Source organism: Myxine glutinosa, chromosome 13 (assembly GCF_964187855.1).
Source record: "Myxine glutinosa chromosome 13, kmMyxGlut1.1, whole genome shotgun sequence".
NCBI classification, from domain to species: Eukaryota; Metazoa; Chordata; class Myxini; order Myxiniformes; family Myxinidae; genus Myxine; species Myxine glutinosa.
The window spans coordinates 51,386,280-51,401,521 of record NC_136273.1 but is presented as its reverse complement, the minus strand read 5'-3'; the positions used below and the strand labels follow the sequence as shown (position 1 = coordinate 51,401,521).

Genomic DNA, 15,242 nt, shown 5'->3' with positions numbered 1-15,242 from the left:
AAGTGACTGGTTGAGAAGAGTGATGGAAATTAATGTAGAAGGAAGTAGAGGACGGGGAAGACCGAGAAAGACTTGGCTAAAGATGGTGGAAGAAGAAATGCGGGCAAGGGGGTTAACAAGGAGAGATGCAGAAAATAGGGCAAAATGGAGAAGATTGCCATGGGGACCGCAAGGCTAACCCCCGCTCTAGCAGGGAAAATGGCCTTAAAATGCATGTTGTGTTGTTGTTGGACAACGTCAGGCCAACGTTGGAATATAGACGTTGCAATTTCAACCAATAGGCAACGTCAGGCCAACGTTGGAAAATAGACGTTGCAGTTGCAACCAATGGACAACGTCAGGCCAACATTGGAAAATAGACGTTGCAATTTCAACCAATAGGCAACGTCAGGCCAACGTTGGAAAATAGACGTTGCAGTTGCAACCAATGGACAACGTCGGGCCAACGTTGGAAAATAGACGTTGCAGTTGCAACCAATGGACAACGTCAGGCCAACATTGGAAAATAGACGTTGCAATTTCAACCAATGGACAACGTCAGGCCAACGTTGGAAAATAGACGTTGCAATTGCAACCAATGGACAACGTCGGGCCAACGTTGGAAAATAGACGTTGCAATTGCAACCAATGGACAACGTCAGGCCAACGTTGGAAAATAGACGTTGCAGTTGCAACCAATGGACAACGTCAGGCCAACATTGGAAAATAGACGTTGCAATTTCAACCAATAGGCAACGTCAGGCCAACGTTGGAAAATAGACGTTGCAATTGCAACCAATGGACAACGTCGGGCCAACGTTGGAAAATAGATGTTGCAATTGCAACCAATGGACAACGTCAGGCCAACGTTGGAAAATAGACGTTGCAATTGCAACCAATGGACAACGTCAGGCCAACGTTGGAAAATAAACGTCACGATTACAACCAATAGGCACGTCACCCCGATGTCAACAATGCGCTTGCGACCAAATGCCAACGTTGGCCCAACGGTGTAGTGTTAGCTGGGTACCTCTGAGCTATCCTGACCATCGGCCGCTTGTGTGTGTATTACCTTGTATAAACAATGACAAAATGGCTACATGTCTTGCCTCATGTAATTATATACATCTGTAAGCACAACATCCAAATATTTCTTATCAACATTGTCCTCTGTCCAACAACTGTCATCGACTCCAATACCTCCATTGATCCCTTTCTTATTCACCTCGTCCAAGCTGTACTCACCTTTAACTCCAAGCTCGGATGGGGAGCTGTAGGCGTCACGGGGTCTATAAATATTTCATCGGTGAGACATCGTCCGGGAAGGCAGTCATTTTCCTCTACAAGAACGTCGGGACTTCTCCCGATCATCGGCACAATGGGTATGAACCCAGGAGTACTGGACACTGCTGCCTCAGGGGGGGAAGCGGACGTGACGGGAGTCGGGGACGTGACGGGAGTCGGACACGTGAGGGATAACCTCTGAAGCGCCGAGGCTGCCGTTGGCCGTGAAAGGAATGTGAACATTTTAGCGCTCGGATCAGGGTCGAGTGGTTGTGGAGGAAGGCCTGCCAGGTCCGGAGGGCTATAGCATGAAGTTTCAGAGTCGAGCGACACAGGAAGAGTGTGCAGCAACAGTAGAAATGGCAACAGAGCACACTTGCAGGCGAGTGGGTTGCCACCCAGTCTGTGTGAGACAAGGCAAGGATATATTTATTTATTTATATATATGGATATCAGAAACACGAGTCCAAGCTTATAATGCACGAAACAGAGCAGACATGGACTTGCAAAATGTATTCGAGTCTTTTACTCGTCATTAGATGTCGTTTCTGTTTTGTTCATAGCAGCTGTCTGTGGCGGTATCTTTGTCAGCCATCGCTTTACCTGAGTATGTGTAATTGTGGGAATATATGGAGGAGACGTTCAGGCAGCCAGGCAAGTCGGTTAACTGAGAGATTCAAGTCTTGCAGGGCCGACAGGCCCAAAAACGCAGTAACGGATACACTCTCCAGTATGTTAGCCTGCAACAAATAGATATTATGATAGGTTATTTTAAAAAACAATGTATTATTATCATTACTAGTGAGGTACCCGTGCTACGCACGGGTGGGAGGCCAGAAGCAAACAGACAATGCAGATACGGTGAATGCTAAAGCATGAAACCAATAAATTCCACATTTCTGTAGCACCTTCAGTCGCATGTCAGACATGGACAGCAAGTTCGTGAAGGACTTCCATGAAAAACGTACCCGTTGGCAAACAAATGGGTACGTTTATTCCATACCCAGTCAATGGCGAATCTGCATATGGTGATCCACGAATTCACGTTTAGAAAGTAGAAACCGTCACGGCATTTCGTCATTCACTTGAACTCGATATCTTTTTTCATTCCAAACAGCAAAACTCCAATCACAAATGAAATAACATTAATATAAAAAATAAACTTTTAACAACATTCCTGACATAAACAAATATTTAAATCCTGATGTGAAGTTCCATACGGTTGGGTGAACACAATTACGAATTCAAAATCGTAATTGTATTCACTCAATTCCAATCATCAATTGATACTTTAACAAAATGATTAACACGATTAACGTTTAACGATTAACATTACGATTGAATGACGGTTGTATTGGGATATTATCAAACCCACGCATTGCCGTCATCTGTCCACTTCCGGATTCGCGGCAGGTTCATAATTGTCATCAAAATCTAAACAGTATTTGTTAGAATTTCAACAAAAGCCACATCACTGTTCATATCGGTAAATATTATTCCATCGTGTTTGGGAAAAGTGGAAAACTTGGAAAAATTGGAAAAACAATATAGCCTATTTTACTCCCAGGGGTCCCAGGAATACCCACCCAAAATATCGTTGCGATCGGTGGAGCCGTTTTTGCGGTACCTTCGAACGGACAGACGGACATTTGGTGAATTATAGTTACTAGGGCATGCCCGTACTATATATATATCTAAAAGTATATCCCCCCCCTCTATTTACATGCAATGGTTTGGTCCAAAGCGAACGGCTTGCGAGTACGGTGACAATCCCCCCCCCCTCTATTTACATGAAATGGTTTGGTCCAAAGCGAACGGCTTGCGAGTACGGTGACAATCCCCCCCCTCTCTATTTACATGAAATGGTTTGGTCCAAAGCGAACGGCTTGCGAGTACGGTGACAATCCCCCCCCTCTATTTACATGAAATGGTTTGGTCCAAAGCTAACGGCTTGCGGAGTTTGGTAAAGAAATCGCCATCGCGTGCACAAACGCGCAGGAAAGCGAATGAATCGCAAATTAGTTTTAATTAGTTTTAAAACATAGTTTAACGCCAACATAGCGCCAACATAGTTTGCCGACGGGAAATAAATGAATACGCTCTCAAATGTGCCGTCCGAGGCAGAGTCTGTTCGCCACGTTCGGCACACGTGATAGCTCGCTGCTCTCTGATTGGTTGAATCGTTTTTTGGACATAGCTCGGTAACTACTTCTCCGATTAATATGAAACCTTGAAAAGGCACATCCTCGGGTCCCCAGCAATATACCTGGCAAGTTTCAAGTATACACAAAGAATTAAGTTAAGCACCCCTACACAAAGAATTAAGTTAAGCACCCCCTAATATATATTCTTTGTGTATATGTATACATTGGCATATATTCTAAGGTATGTGAGATCAAATAATGATTGGTATGACATTAGCAATTATCCATTGATGAAATGCAGATGAGTGCACGCATCTGTGACGCCCATCGCTCGTGCAGCACGTGTTATCATCCACGTGGTCGTGATTTTCTGTAAATGCACTATCATCACGGGTTATTGCAAGTCACGCCTGAGCTCGTGTGGGGGGTTACATGGTCATTTTCTCGTAATGGTGGCTCGTAGACGGTTGTCGGACGGAGAAAGATGGCGGATAATAGGCATGATCGAGTCCGGAATGTCCAGAAAAGCTGTAGCTCGAACGTTTGGTTACCACCATTCGGTGATCAGTCGGTTGGTGCAGAAACACCAGGAAACGGATGCGGTGAAGGACCGACCAAGGTCTGGAAGACCTCGCGTGACAACAGTCCGCCAAGATAGAGCGCTTTTGAGACTGGTGCGACGATATCCCTTCGCCTCGAGCCATTTCCTGAAGGACAACTGGCTGCCCAACAGAAGGCTATGTCACCGTACCGTGAGGAACCGCCTGAAATCGGCCGGTTTAAGGTCAAGACGAGTGATCAAGCGTCCAAGGCTACTCGAACGACATCAGAGGGAGCGTTTGGCATGGTGCCTAGCGCGACGTGGATGGAACATCCGGTCTTGGAGGCGAGTTCATTGGTCGGATGAAAGCCGGTTCTTGCTGTACGTGACAGATGGGCGTGTTCGGGTGTGGCGCCACAAAAACACCGCGTATGCACCTAAAAACATTCAACCAACGGTACCCTTTGGTGGTGGCTCGATTATGGTCTGGGGATGCTTCTCCCATGACTGTAAATTGGACCTGATAACTGTGCGAGGTAACCTCAACGGAGAGCGATATGCCGAGGAAATCCTGAATACCACCGTAATCCCGCACTTCGATGACCACACCCTCGCCAGCAGACCCATCTTCATGGATGACAACGCCAGGCCTCACCGTGCGAGACGCGTCCGAGCCTTGCTGGAGCAAGGTGCTGTGACAACCATCCCCTGGCCTGCGTACAGTCCTGACCTGAACCCCCTCGAGCACGTTTGGGACATGTTGGGACGACAAATTGCGAAGATGGTCCCTCCAATAGCCAATCTGGATGAATTGGAACGTGCATTACATCGGGAATGGAACAACCTGCCACAGCAACGCATACGACGGCTTACAGGGTCTATGAGACGTAGGGTTGAGTCAGTGATCCCATCACGTGGGTCCTACACACGTTATTGACGCAAAGATCGCTAGAGGTCTTCTCAGAACAATGACTGTACGTTAGAAAACATAAACGTCATCCACACTGTCCGTGATGGACCTATAGCTCCATACTTAAATTGAGGTGAAAATATGCCTAAAATTCCCAAAAAATTTCACCTTAAATTATTCAGAATAAAATATTGAAAACGGCATGATTGTTATGTTTTTATGTGACCATAATATCACTTCTCCAGAAAATATAGCAATATCATGGGTATATTACACTGTTTTGACGACAACAAACTTGTAATGTGCGAGGTTGTAAAAAAACGGGGGGGGTGCTTAACTTAATTCTTTGTGTATATATCGGACCGGTAGTTGTCGAGAAACAGCGGTCACAGACAAACATACAAACATACATACATACATACATACAAACATACAAACATACACACAGAGATTAGTGGAATTATAGATAGATAAAGTAATGCTGCCTTAATGATCGTCCTTCAAATCAAAAATGGCTTTCAGTTCTGCTCTTTAAAATAGATGCTGTTTTGGAGTTAAGCTTTGTTGCTTCCATCGCTCAATGCGTACATCTCAAATTCTCTTGAAAATTATCCGTTGTGTCAGTTGTTTGTTTAATGGAATCTGCCAATGGGTTGTCTTTGCCATTGGTCACTGCAGGTTCTCTGGGTACAAATATTTAATGTTCTCCCTGGAATTCTTTGTGTGGAGTCGAACTGCAAAGATATATAAATCCTGAACGGAGGACATCCAGCTGAGCATTATTATTCTTTCATTCCCTCTCATTGGTTGCCTTGCTGCAGGGAGGATAGAAAACTCTGTCTTGTCAACATGTTTATCAATCCCATATAGCACGAGTATTGGACTGGATAAAAGCCATCTTTCTCGGATCGTGCCAGTAGTCAAACGGCAACACAAGCCTTCTGTAGCCTGTACCTGCAGCGCAGCAGCACGCTCTAAACACATCCGAAAAGTATTCAATTGAACTACAAGTAATTCCATTATGATTACCCGGACCTCACAATGACTCGACAATTGGGGCAAAAATGGGAGATAATATGGACCTTTGGAGAATATCGACTCAAATAAGGATTCCACTGACACTGAAAAAGAATGCTTCGGTGTCAAAATAATTACTATTTGCAGGCGACTGTGTTCAGTGATAGTTATTTGCTACAGCTGCCACCAAAGGTGAGAGCCATGACTGACGTCGACTTTCAACCGTGCCCTTGGGAATCCTCACCGTATATTGTTTTTGCTTCTAGTGAATCGTGGCATCACTTTGGAGATTTAAGACATTGACAGGCATGCTCACTCCTTCAATCCGGTGGTAGAATGGAATTAGGAATGGCCTGAAGAGGTACGACCAACAAATTTGAATAACATTGGTCAATGGCCACCATGGTCAGCTAAATAAAACGCAATTGAATAATGACAATGATCCTCAATACCAGCTTCTGAAGTAGTAAATTGAGTAACTCAAGCAGTAAAATAACTAAAAAGGAATTTTGAATAACAACAACACCTTGCTGGTCATGTGATTCACCACGAAGAACCAGCAAAGAAAGTCCTACTCTGGAGGTCTGAGGAATCCCGGAGAAGGGGGAGTCCTTCACCCCCTTTGTGACATCATCGATAAGGACACCAGCCTGAGTGGCGTTGATTTCGTCTACGATATATCCAATTGTGAACACTGGAGAAATCTGATCATGTCACCACGTTAGGTGGATGTCATAAGAAGGAGAGGAAGAGACCTTTGCTAAAATGGGTTACCTAACCTACTGCTTTACCAGCTGGAGGACATTGCACCTCTTTGTGGACTCCTACTACCCCCTTTGCAGAAAAGGTAAACAAAGGTTTGACTTATTTTTATCCGGTCAATAAAATTATGCATTTAATTGATTAATAATGATGACAAATATACAAGGTGGGTGAGTACAGATTTTACAGACGCATTAAAGCTATGCTTCCCATCCGTAATATCTGAACCAAAATCTAATTAAATCGCCTTACCCAACTCATCCACCAAGTTTTGTCATAACCTGTCGATAACGTTTTGAGATGTCCCACGATATATCGGTTTTGGCCCCATCGGTCAATGGTGAAGAATTACAAAAAATATTTTTCGTGTCTCGATCTTCACCAAAATCGAATCAATTCGTCCTTGTCACACACTCAACCTGTCCACCAAATTTCTTCCGAATCCATCAATAACGTTTTGAGATATCCTGCTCACAGACAAATGGAGAGACGAGGGTTGAAAACATAAACTCTGTCTACCCATGGTAGCTAAGGTAACTATGATTTATCTTACAAGGAACGTCAACACTGGAGGAAGCCATTAGACCCATAAAGTCTGTGCAATGATTTCCAACCTATTGTTCTTTGTCCTTCCTAAATACTGAGTGTCAAGCAAGTCATATACAAAGGACCCATTTTTAAGGTCCTTTATTGTATATGACTCGGCCTTGGTTCAAACCGCTGACCTCCCAGACTCAGACTTGACACTCGAACCATTACGTGTCCCAGTTTGGCCAATGAAAAACATTGATCCATTACGACTCCCAGTCTGGCCAATGAAAAACATTGATTGCTCATAGACTTTATATCGAGTTGAAGGGAAGGCTTATTCAAATGTATAATGGACCAAAACAAGATGACAAATCAAAATTGTCATAGTATATGGCATTTGAACACAAGACCCCAGTAGCATGAGCCTTGTGGTCTGAAGGGACCACTGAGCACGCCAATCCAAAAGATTATGGAGCAGATCACACAGATCTACATTTTGTAAATTGATAAATATTTATTTCACAACTCTAAGGTTTACAAGGTTTTCTTGATAATAAACTCACAAAATATGGAACAGAGAGCTAGAAACAGAGGTTTCACCAAACGACATCAACAAACTGCCCTGACCGAACCGATTATTATCTTATACAATGTTCTCCTTGATGTAACACCGTTATTCATTACATCATAATCACATTAATCTCCCACCGACAACGAAGTTGAGGCGCAACCCTTAACAGCACGAGCGCAGCGTTGCATTCGACTGCAAACTTCAGATCCAGTGCCCGTTGCCTTGCCAAGGAACGCCCAAACCACAGGTCTCTCCGCATGTGCACCGACAACATAAAATAGTCCCTATGGATCATAAAAGTAGCCAGAATTTGTTGCTCTCTGTATTTGGCACCCAGGTAAGGTAGCTAAGCTCCTTCATGGGCACAACCAGACCGAGCCCAATTACACTCAACCGGTGCGCAGCTGTGTTGTTGGCACAGCTTTGCGAACGTGCTGCTGTGAAGACCAAAATGTGTGACGGCGGATATGGCATGCCACCTTATAGTGTATCCAATGCACAGTTAGATTCATTGCCTAGCGGCCTTCATGTTATTATGAGCATATCGTGCTTTATTACAAGTGCTGCCCCTGTAACCCCCACTACCCTTCCTTCCCTCCCCTTTCTGTTTCCTTCCCCACGGAGGTATATTAGTAGCGCAGCATGCAGCTTATGTAGTCTCCTGATGTGGGAGGATTTATATGGATTTACAAACATGTTAAGAGGCAACTGAGCCTATCATGCTCTTGAAAGATAGTTCCTTTGGGGGAAAGGCAGCCCATATTGTGTAAGCCAATTGCCTGCTGATAAACGCTGCGAGGTCTCTGCTCTCTATACCGGGGAGGATGCCGGGACCGCTTATTTCATACTGTCGTCTCCATAATTATCGGGAAATATTTATCATGCACCACTAGCAATTTCATATAATTTGTTACAAAAAAAATGGGAAGGGTGTACAGCGGAAAGGAAAGATGGGTGAAGGGAAGGAGGAAAAAGGGAGCGATTGGTGTTTATTATGAGCAAGAACTGACAAGAATATGACTTGGTGCGCATATCAACGGTTGCCCAAACTTGCTGCATATTTGACCAATGATGGAATAAAATACAGCTAACTGTGGTGTGGGCATATATTTGACTCCCTAACGGTGGTTTTGGGCATATATTTGACTCCCTAACGGTGGTTTTGGGCATACATTTGACTCCCTAACGGTGGTTTGGGCATATATTTGACTCCCTAATGGTGGTGTGGGCATATATTTGACTCCCTAACGAAGATCTAAAATATGGCAACTGAAGTTATCAGGTCGCTCCATCCATCAGCCGAATGGGAAAGCAAATTTATCCACTTGTAAACACTAAAACAAGTGGTAGGAGTAATCTTATTCCATGAAATCATAAAATAACATCGGCATTGCAAGATCTCAAATCAAGCTTGTGATAGTATCTGAAACCATGATGTCTACTAAATCCAGTACACAATATGATCATCAACCTATTCCATTTTGAACTGAGCATCATTTTCTTTTTGGTCGATAGTTCACCGATTCCCACAAACGAAACTGTCATAAATTCCTTTCTGGCATCAACCAGCAGCGGCTCAATCCTCAAGGTTATACCCCCGGGGCCTCCCTGTTCCAAGAGATTTACAGTATGACCCTTAAACGAGCAAGAAAGAAAGAGGAAATAAAACGCACACATGAATAGTTGTCATCTGTCACATTTGTCACAGTTGTTGCCTTACCTCAAGTCCCAAGATTTCTAGATGGCTGAGGCCCCTGAAAGTTCCCCCTGGGAGGTGAGCGAGCTGATTATGGCCGAGGAGTAGGACACGAAGATCTGGCAGGGCAGAAAATGCCGCCTCGGGAAGAGTGGACAGCAGGTTGTAAGTCAGGTCCAGGCGTCTGCACACAATCGCACCGAATTCACTCACAACCCTTACGGTCAAATATTCTTCCATTGAAAAAGTTGCAACAAATCTTCATGATTGTGCCAGTAACTGTGCTTTTTTCAGTGACTATTCCAATTTATTTCCAAGTTCTGGCATATGTTTAAAATTCTTAGGGAATGTGATGTGGACGTTAACAAAATTGAAATAAAAAACAGTAAAATAAAAAAGTAAAAAAGTAAAAAATCCCCAATTTTTTTTTTTTTTAATATTAAAAATTTCAATTAAAAATTAAAAAGTAAAATTTAAAATAATTAAATAAGCGCATTACTCAACATTAACTCGCGCAGGGAAGGTGCAGTTCGTATGAATTTAATCTCTAATTACCCTCAAGTTGGTAGATGCAGGGAAGGCTTTTGAGTTGCGCTTGAAATAATAGAGAGAAAAGGCCAAAATGTGACCTTAAAAATCACACAAGAACCACTTATGAAGAGACGGAAAGAACGGGTTTGGAGCAAAAAAAAAAACCTTCAAAAAGGTTCCATTATCGACAGCCGTAGACGGATCCAATCAGACGAGTTGTTTTCCCTTCTTGTTCTCCCTTGATTGAAAGAGCAAGACAAAAACAAATTGTCCCCAAGTCAGATGATGCGAACATTCAATCATAAGAGACTACGGTGAGCCTCTTTCTTCAAGAGGCCACGGAAATCAATGGTCCGGTTTGTTAAGTTTTACCACTTGTGACATCAGGCCTGAAAAAAAAGAGACAAAATAGGAGTCTAGGATCGAACTGAGAGTCTGTTTCACGGAACTTTCTATGAATCAAATTTTATGGTATTAGAAATCAGAGAAGGGAGAGAATTGTTGATTTGTTTGATCACCAGGTTTGATTTGCATGACCGTTCAGGAACAAAGTATCAATTGTCTTGTCTATGTGTACTTGATGAAGGCTTGAGATGCCATGGTAGTACTTATGTAGAGGAGACCTTTTTCCGTGGAGTAGGCTGGTACCCTAATCAAATTTCAAATTCCCTTTATGGGTCTAAAGCAAGCTTGACCACCTTGACTCATTAATGTCCTTTCTGGTTTTGTAACTGCATTGGTCGTTTGAAATGCTTTGTGCAGCAAATCCTCCAATGGAAGATTTGATGGAAAGTCGCAATCAAATTGTTTTGAGATGTAAGTTTCCCACAGTGGGGAAGAGAAATAAAATATTTTATCAAAACAATGTGAAAGTATCAAATCTTTTAGGTTGAGGGAGAAATGTAGGTCAGAAATTAGTTTGTTAATCACTAACGGACACGGTACTACAAAGTTTTCTTCAGACTGCTGTTTATGGTCTTCAATAAGCTTTATTTTGTTGTTCTTTCACAGAAACAATTATTAACACCTTCTCTTGGGTTTGGCTGGGGATGTTCAAGACCCAGTGCGAGTCTTTCATGAACCGACCGGCCGAGCCTGACGTTCCACTGAGTTGGTTGGAGCAGGGATTAGGAATTTGTTTAATGTGCCATATACATGTGTATATACATGGCATAGGGACAATATACATATATATGTATGTATATATGTATATGTATGTATATATGTATATGTATATGTATGTATATATGTACATGTATGTATATATGTATATGTATATGTATGTATATATGTATATGTATGTATATATGTATATGTATATGTACGTATATATGTATATGTATGTATATGTATGTATATATGTATGTGTACGTATATATATATATGTATGTATATGTATGTATATATGTATGTGTATGGGAGCCTGGTGTTGGCTGAGCGGTTAGGATGCCGGCTTGGGATCCTCGGATCCTGGGTTCGAATCCTGGTCGATCGCTGAATTAACGCCAGGGGGGTTGACTCTGCCTGTCATCCTTCCGAGGTCGGCAAATTGAGTACCAGCTTGCTGGGATGAATGATCCCGGTGTGTACCCCGACTTAGAATAGGTGCATCCCTGCACATCGTAAGAGGCGACTAAGATCGACGTCCTGAAGCTATGTCCGCGTCTGATTTAATCTCCCGATTATTTTTTAATGCAAATGAGACGCCCTACTCGTACTGTGGAGTTTCTACTATTTCTCACAGTTATATATATATAAACAGTTGTGGCCAAAAATATTGGCACCCTTGCACATTTTTCAAAAAAAAAATTTCAAATAAACTTTCCTTTTTTAAATTTCAAATAATGCACCACAATAATGCATGTATTCCAGAAAATTGTTGAATTTTAAAAATATTTTGGTATCCACATATGTATTTGCAGTGGAACACTTGCACACAAACATTCTGAAAAAAATTACTAAATCTTAGCTTATTCCACACATTATACAATTCCACACAGAAATCCTAAAATGGCCTGGACAATATTATTGGCACCTTTTAGAAGTTGTGAGAAATAATTGGATTTCAAGCAGGTGATTCTCCTTTACTTTGGAATTGAACTCACCTACGGGGAGTTGCAGGTGCCTGCAATATAAAAATCACTCATTCAATCAAGTTGAATCGAAAGAATGAGTCATTCTGCTGTTTTGTGTCACTGTGTGTACCGTAATGAGCATGGAGAAAAGAAAGAAAACCAGAGAATTGTCTGAGGAGGTCAGACACAAGATTGTAGCCAAGCATGGACAATCTCAAGGCTACAAGTCCATCTCCAGAAACCTTGATGTTCCTGTGTCCACCGTTCGCAATGTTATCAGGAAGTTTAAGGCCCATGGCACTGTAGACAACCTCCCTGGATGCGGCCGCAAGAGAATACTTGATCGAAGATTGCAGCAAAGGATTGTTCGAATGGTGGAGAAAGCACCTCGATCAACTGCCAAACACATTCAAGCTGACCTTCAGACACAAGGTATGACGGTTTCAACTCGCACCATCCATCGCCAACTCGATGAAAGGGGGTTCTATGGTAGGTGATCCACGACTGAGAGAGAGGCATAAGAAAGCCCGACTGGAGTTTGCCAAAACACACCTGAACAAGCCAAAATCCTTCTGGGACAATGTCCTGTGGATATATGAGAACAAATTAGCGCTTTTTGGTGAAGAACATCATCTCTATGTTTACAGAAAACAAAATGAAGCCTTCAAAGAAAAGAACACCTTCCCTACAGTCAAACAAGGAGGATGTTCAGTGATGTTTTGGGGTTGCTGTGCTGCCTCTGGCACTGGGTGCCTTGAATGTGTGCATGGCATCATGAAATCAGGAGATCACCAAGGCATTTTGGAGCACAATGTTCAACCCAGTGTCAGAAAGCTGGTTCTCCATCGAAAGTCATGGGTCTTGCAGCAGGACAACGACCCCAAACACACTTCAAAAGCATCCAGGAATGGTTCATGTTTATATATATATATATAATCAACGAACATAACAGCGTGACGAGCACTGTCCCGATCTCCTGTGGACCGAAGTCCTAGACCAAAGCGTCACCTCCGACCCAAAGGGTCTTCTGGAGGCTTCAGCCCGGCCACTCTGTCAACAGACAGAGATTTATTCATTGGTCCCCATTGGCTAAACATCAAGCAGAGCCACCAATCCAGATTTCGGGCTTATTTAACACCTCGTCAGGACGGCATACTGCAAAAAATCGGAGGGTCGGAGGTGACGCTTTGGTCTAGGACTTCGGTCCACAGGAGATCGGGACAGCGCTCGTCACGCTGTTATGTTCGTTGATTATTATCCCGCCGATCGCACCGCACCCCCTGGTTTTGGTTTGCACTGGTGGGAACGATGGTCTGTGTGGCAGACAGGCTGTTGGTTCCTTGCGGGTTATGCGGTATTTACCGTGTGAGACATAATTCGTGGCTGGTGCTCACCATTAAAGCTAGGAGGTGCCTTGATCATATATATATATATATATATATATATACCCCATAAAATTGTGAAATATAGATGTATAGATGTTTGACATGAAATGAACATGCACAATTTACTAAATAAATATAAATTTAACACCTGTAAAAATATAAAATATAAAATATAAAAATATATAAAAACAAATATAAATATAAAATAAATAAATATAAATTTAACTAAATAAATATAAATATAAATAAATATATTTAAATATAAATTTAAATAAAATAAATATAAATATAAATATAAATAAATATAATTATAAATTATAAATAATAACACCCTTTGGAGTGTGTATTGGTAGAAACGGGAATTCAATGTAAATATTCAGTGAGCATACGTCACACTGGGTGTAGCTGGTAACCTCGACAACCTTGTTCCATTGTTTCAGCTAAGCTTTCCAATCCATGCTTGTTGTACCTCCGAAGTACTGCTCGGGATTGAAGGTGATATTATTGAAGCTCAACTGGGAAACAGGTTTAGCATGTTTTGGACCTACCTCCTGATGGAACATCACCAAAGTTCTTTCGATACCAACCGACCACCTCCAGGCACCTATCCCTCTCCACATTGTTTCTTCAGCTCCCGACCTCTCCCCACCCCCTCTCTATACTCCCCATAGCTTTGCTTTCAGCAATTTCCCACAGCATTTCATTCTGGTTTCCCATTTGATGATTCATTGATCAGTAGTTTCAGTTTCACTTTTCAACATCAGTTTCGCTTTGAGATATCAGTTTAGATTCGTCATTGCAACTTGTGATGTGACGTGAATAGTGCACGGAAAGGTCGTCAAAACCGATTTTGGGAGGAAATTTTTTCGAATTTTCTAAGGGGTCTAAAGTGTTTTTTGGTCATAAAGGGGACTCAAGTATTTAAAGAATCAAGGCTCTTAAAAGGGCCAAATGGGGTCTAAAGGTGTCTATGGATGAAAGAGCAAAAGGGGACAAAAGTGTCCAAATGGTCTTAAGTTGTCCAAAGTGTCTTAAAAAGTCAATAGGTCTTAAAAGTGTCGAAGAAGGTGTATTTGTCTCAAAAGGGTCGAAATGGGTATGAAGGGTGTGATGGTCCAAGAGGTGTAGAGGGTTTAAGGGGTCTAAAGGTGTCTAAGAAATAAAATAAAAAATACCCTTAGGACATACACACGGGAGAGATATGTGCATACCAGAAGTTTGGTACGATTTCACAAAAGTTTGAGGGAGTAGTTCAGTGACAACACAGGACAGACACTGGACAGATATATATATATATATATATATATAGATATAGATATACTGTATATATAGATATATGAACAGAATTATAAATAATTCATTGAATATGTGGGCAAATTGCATGCCCAGACCAGGAATCTAACCCAGGCCATCGGGCGAACGGTGCCGGTGCTCTGAATTATGCGATAATGATTAATTATCGCATAACGACACAATACGACAACGCAAGTACGACACAATAAAATATGTATATTGAAATATCAGGTTCAAGAATGAATGCTTTACTGGGGAGGGGTAAAGCGTTTCTCTGGCTCTAAACTGTGGCCTGATCTGCCAGATAATATTACAAAATGTCCGTTTTAAATAATGTTTCATTCAAACTTGTGAAATCTTTTGTCACGCGATGTTGTACATCATTCCTTTATATTAAGAAATCTATTGTGCACAGTATTTGTCGATTGAATTCCCGCACTGGTGCTTTCCATTGACCGACTGATCCACCCATTCACTTTGATAACTGTTTGCCCATTAATAAGGTTCTTTCATTTATACCATG

At 42.1% G+C, this 15,242-nt stretch overlaps 1 protein-coding gene across 1 annotated transcript in view; it reads right to left on the bottom strand.

Moving 5' to 3' along the window:
* The window catches only part of LOC137438943 (protein phosphatase 1 regulatory subunit 29-like), a 120,006-nt gene that overhangs the window by 92,817 nt on the left and 11,947 nt on the right, over nt 1-15,242 (bottom strand). Inside the window, exons 2-4 of the mRNA XM_068134437.2 lie at nt 9,460-9,619; nt 1,867-2,003; nt 1,225-1,666 (exon numbers count right to left, since the gene is read on the bottom strand). Of these exons, the coding sequence (XP_067990538.2) occupies nt 1,225-1,666; nt 1,867-2,003; nt 9,460-9,619 (739 nt within the window). The remainder of the gene's footprint in view (nt 1-1,224; nt 1,667-1,866; nt 2,004-9,459; nt 9,620-15,242) is intronic.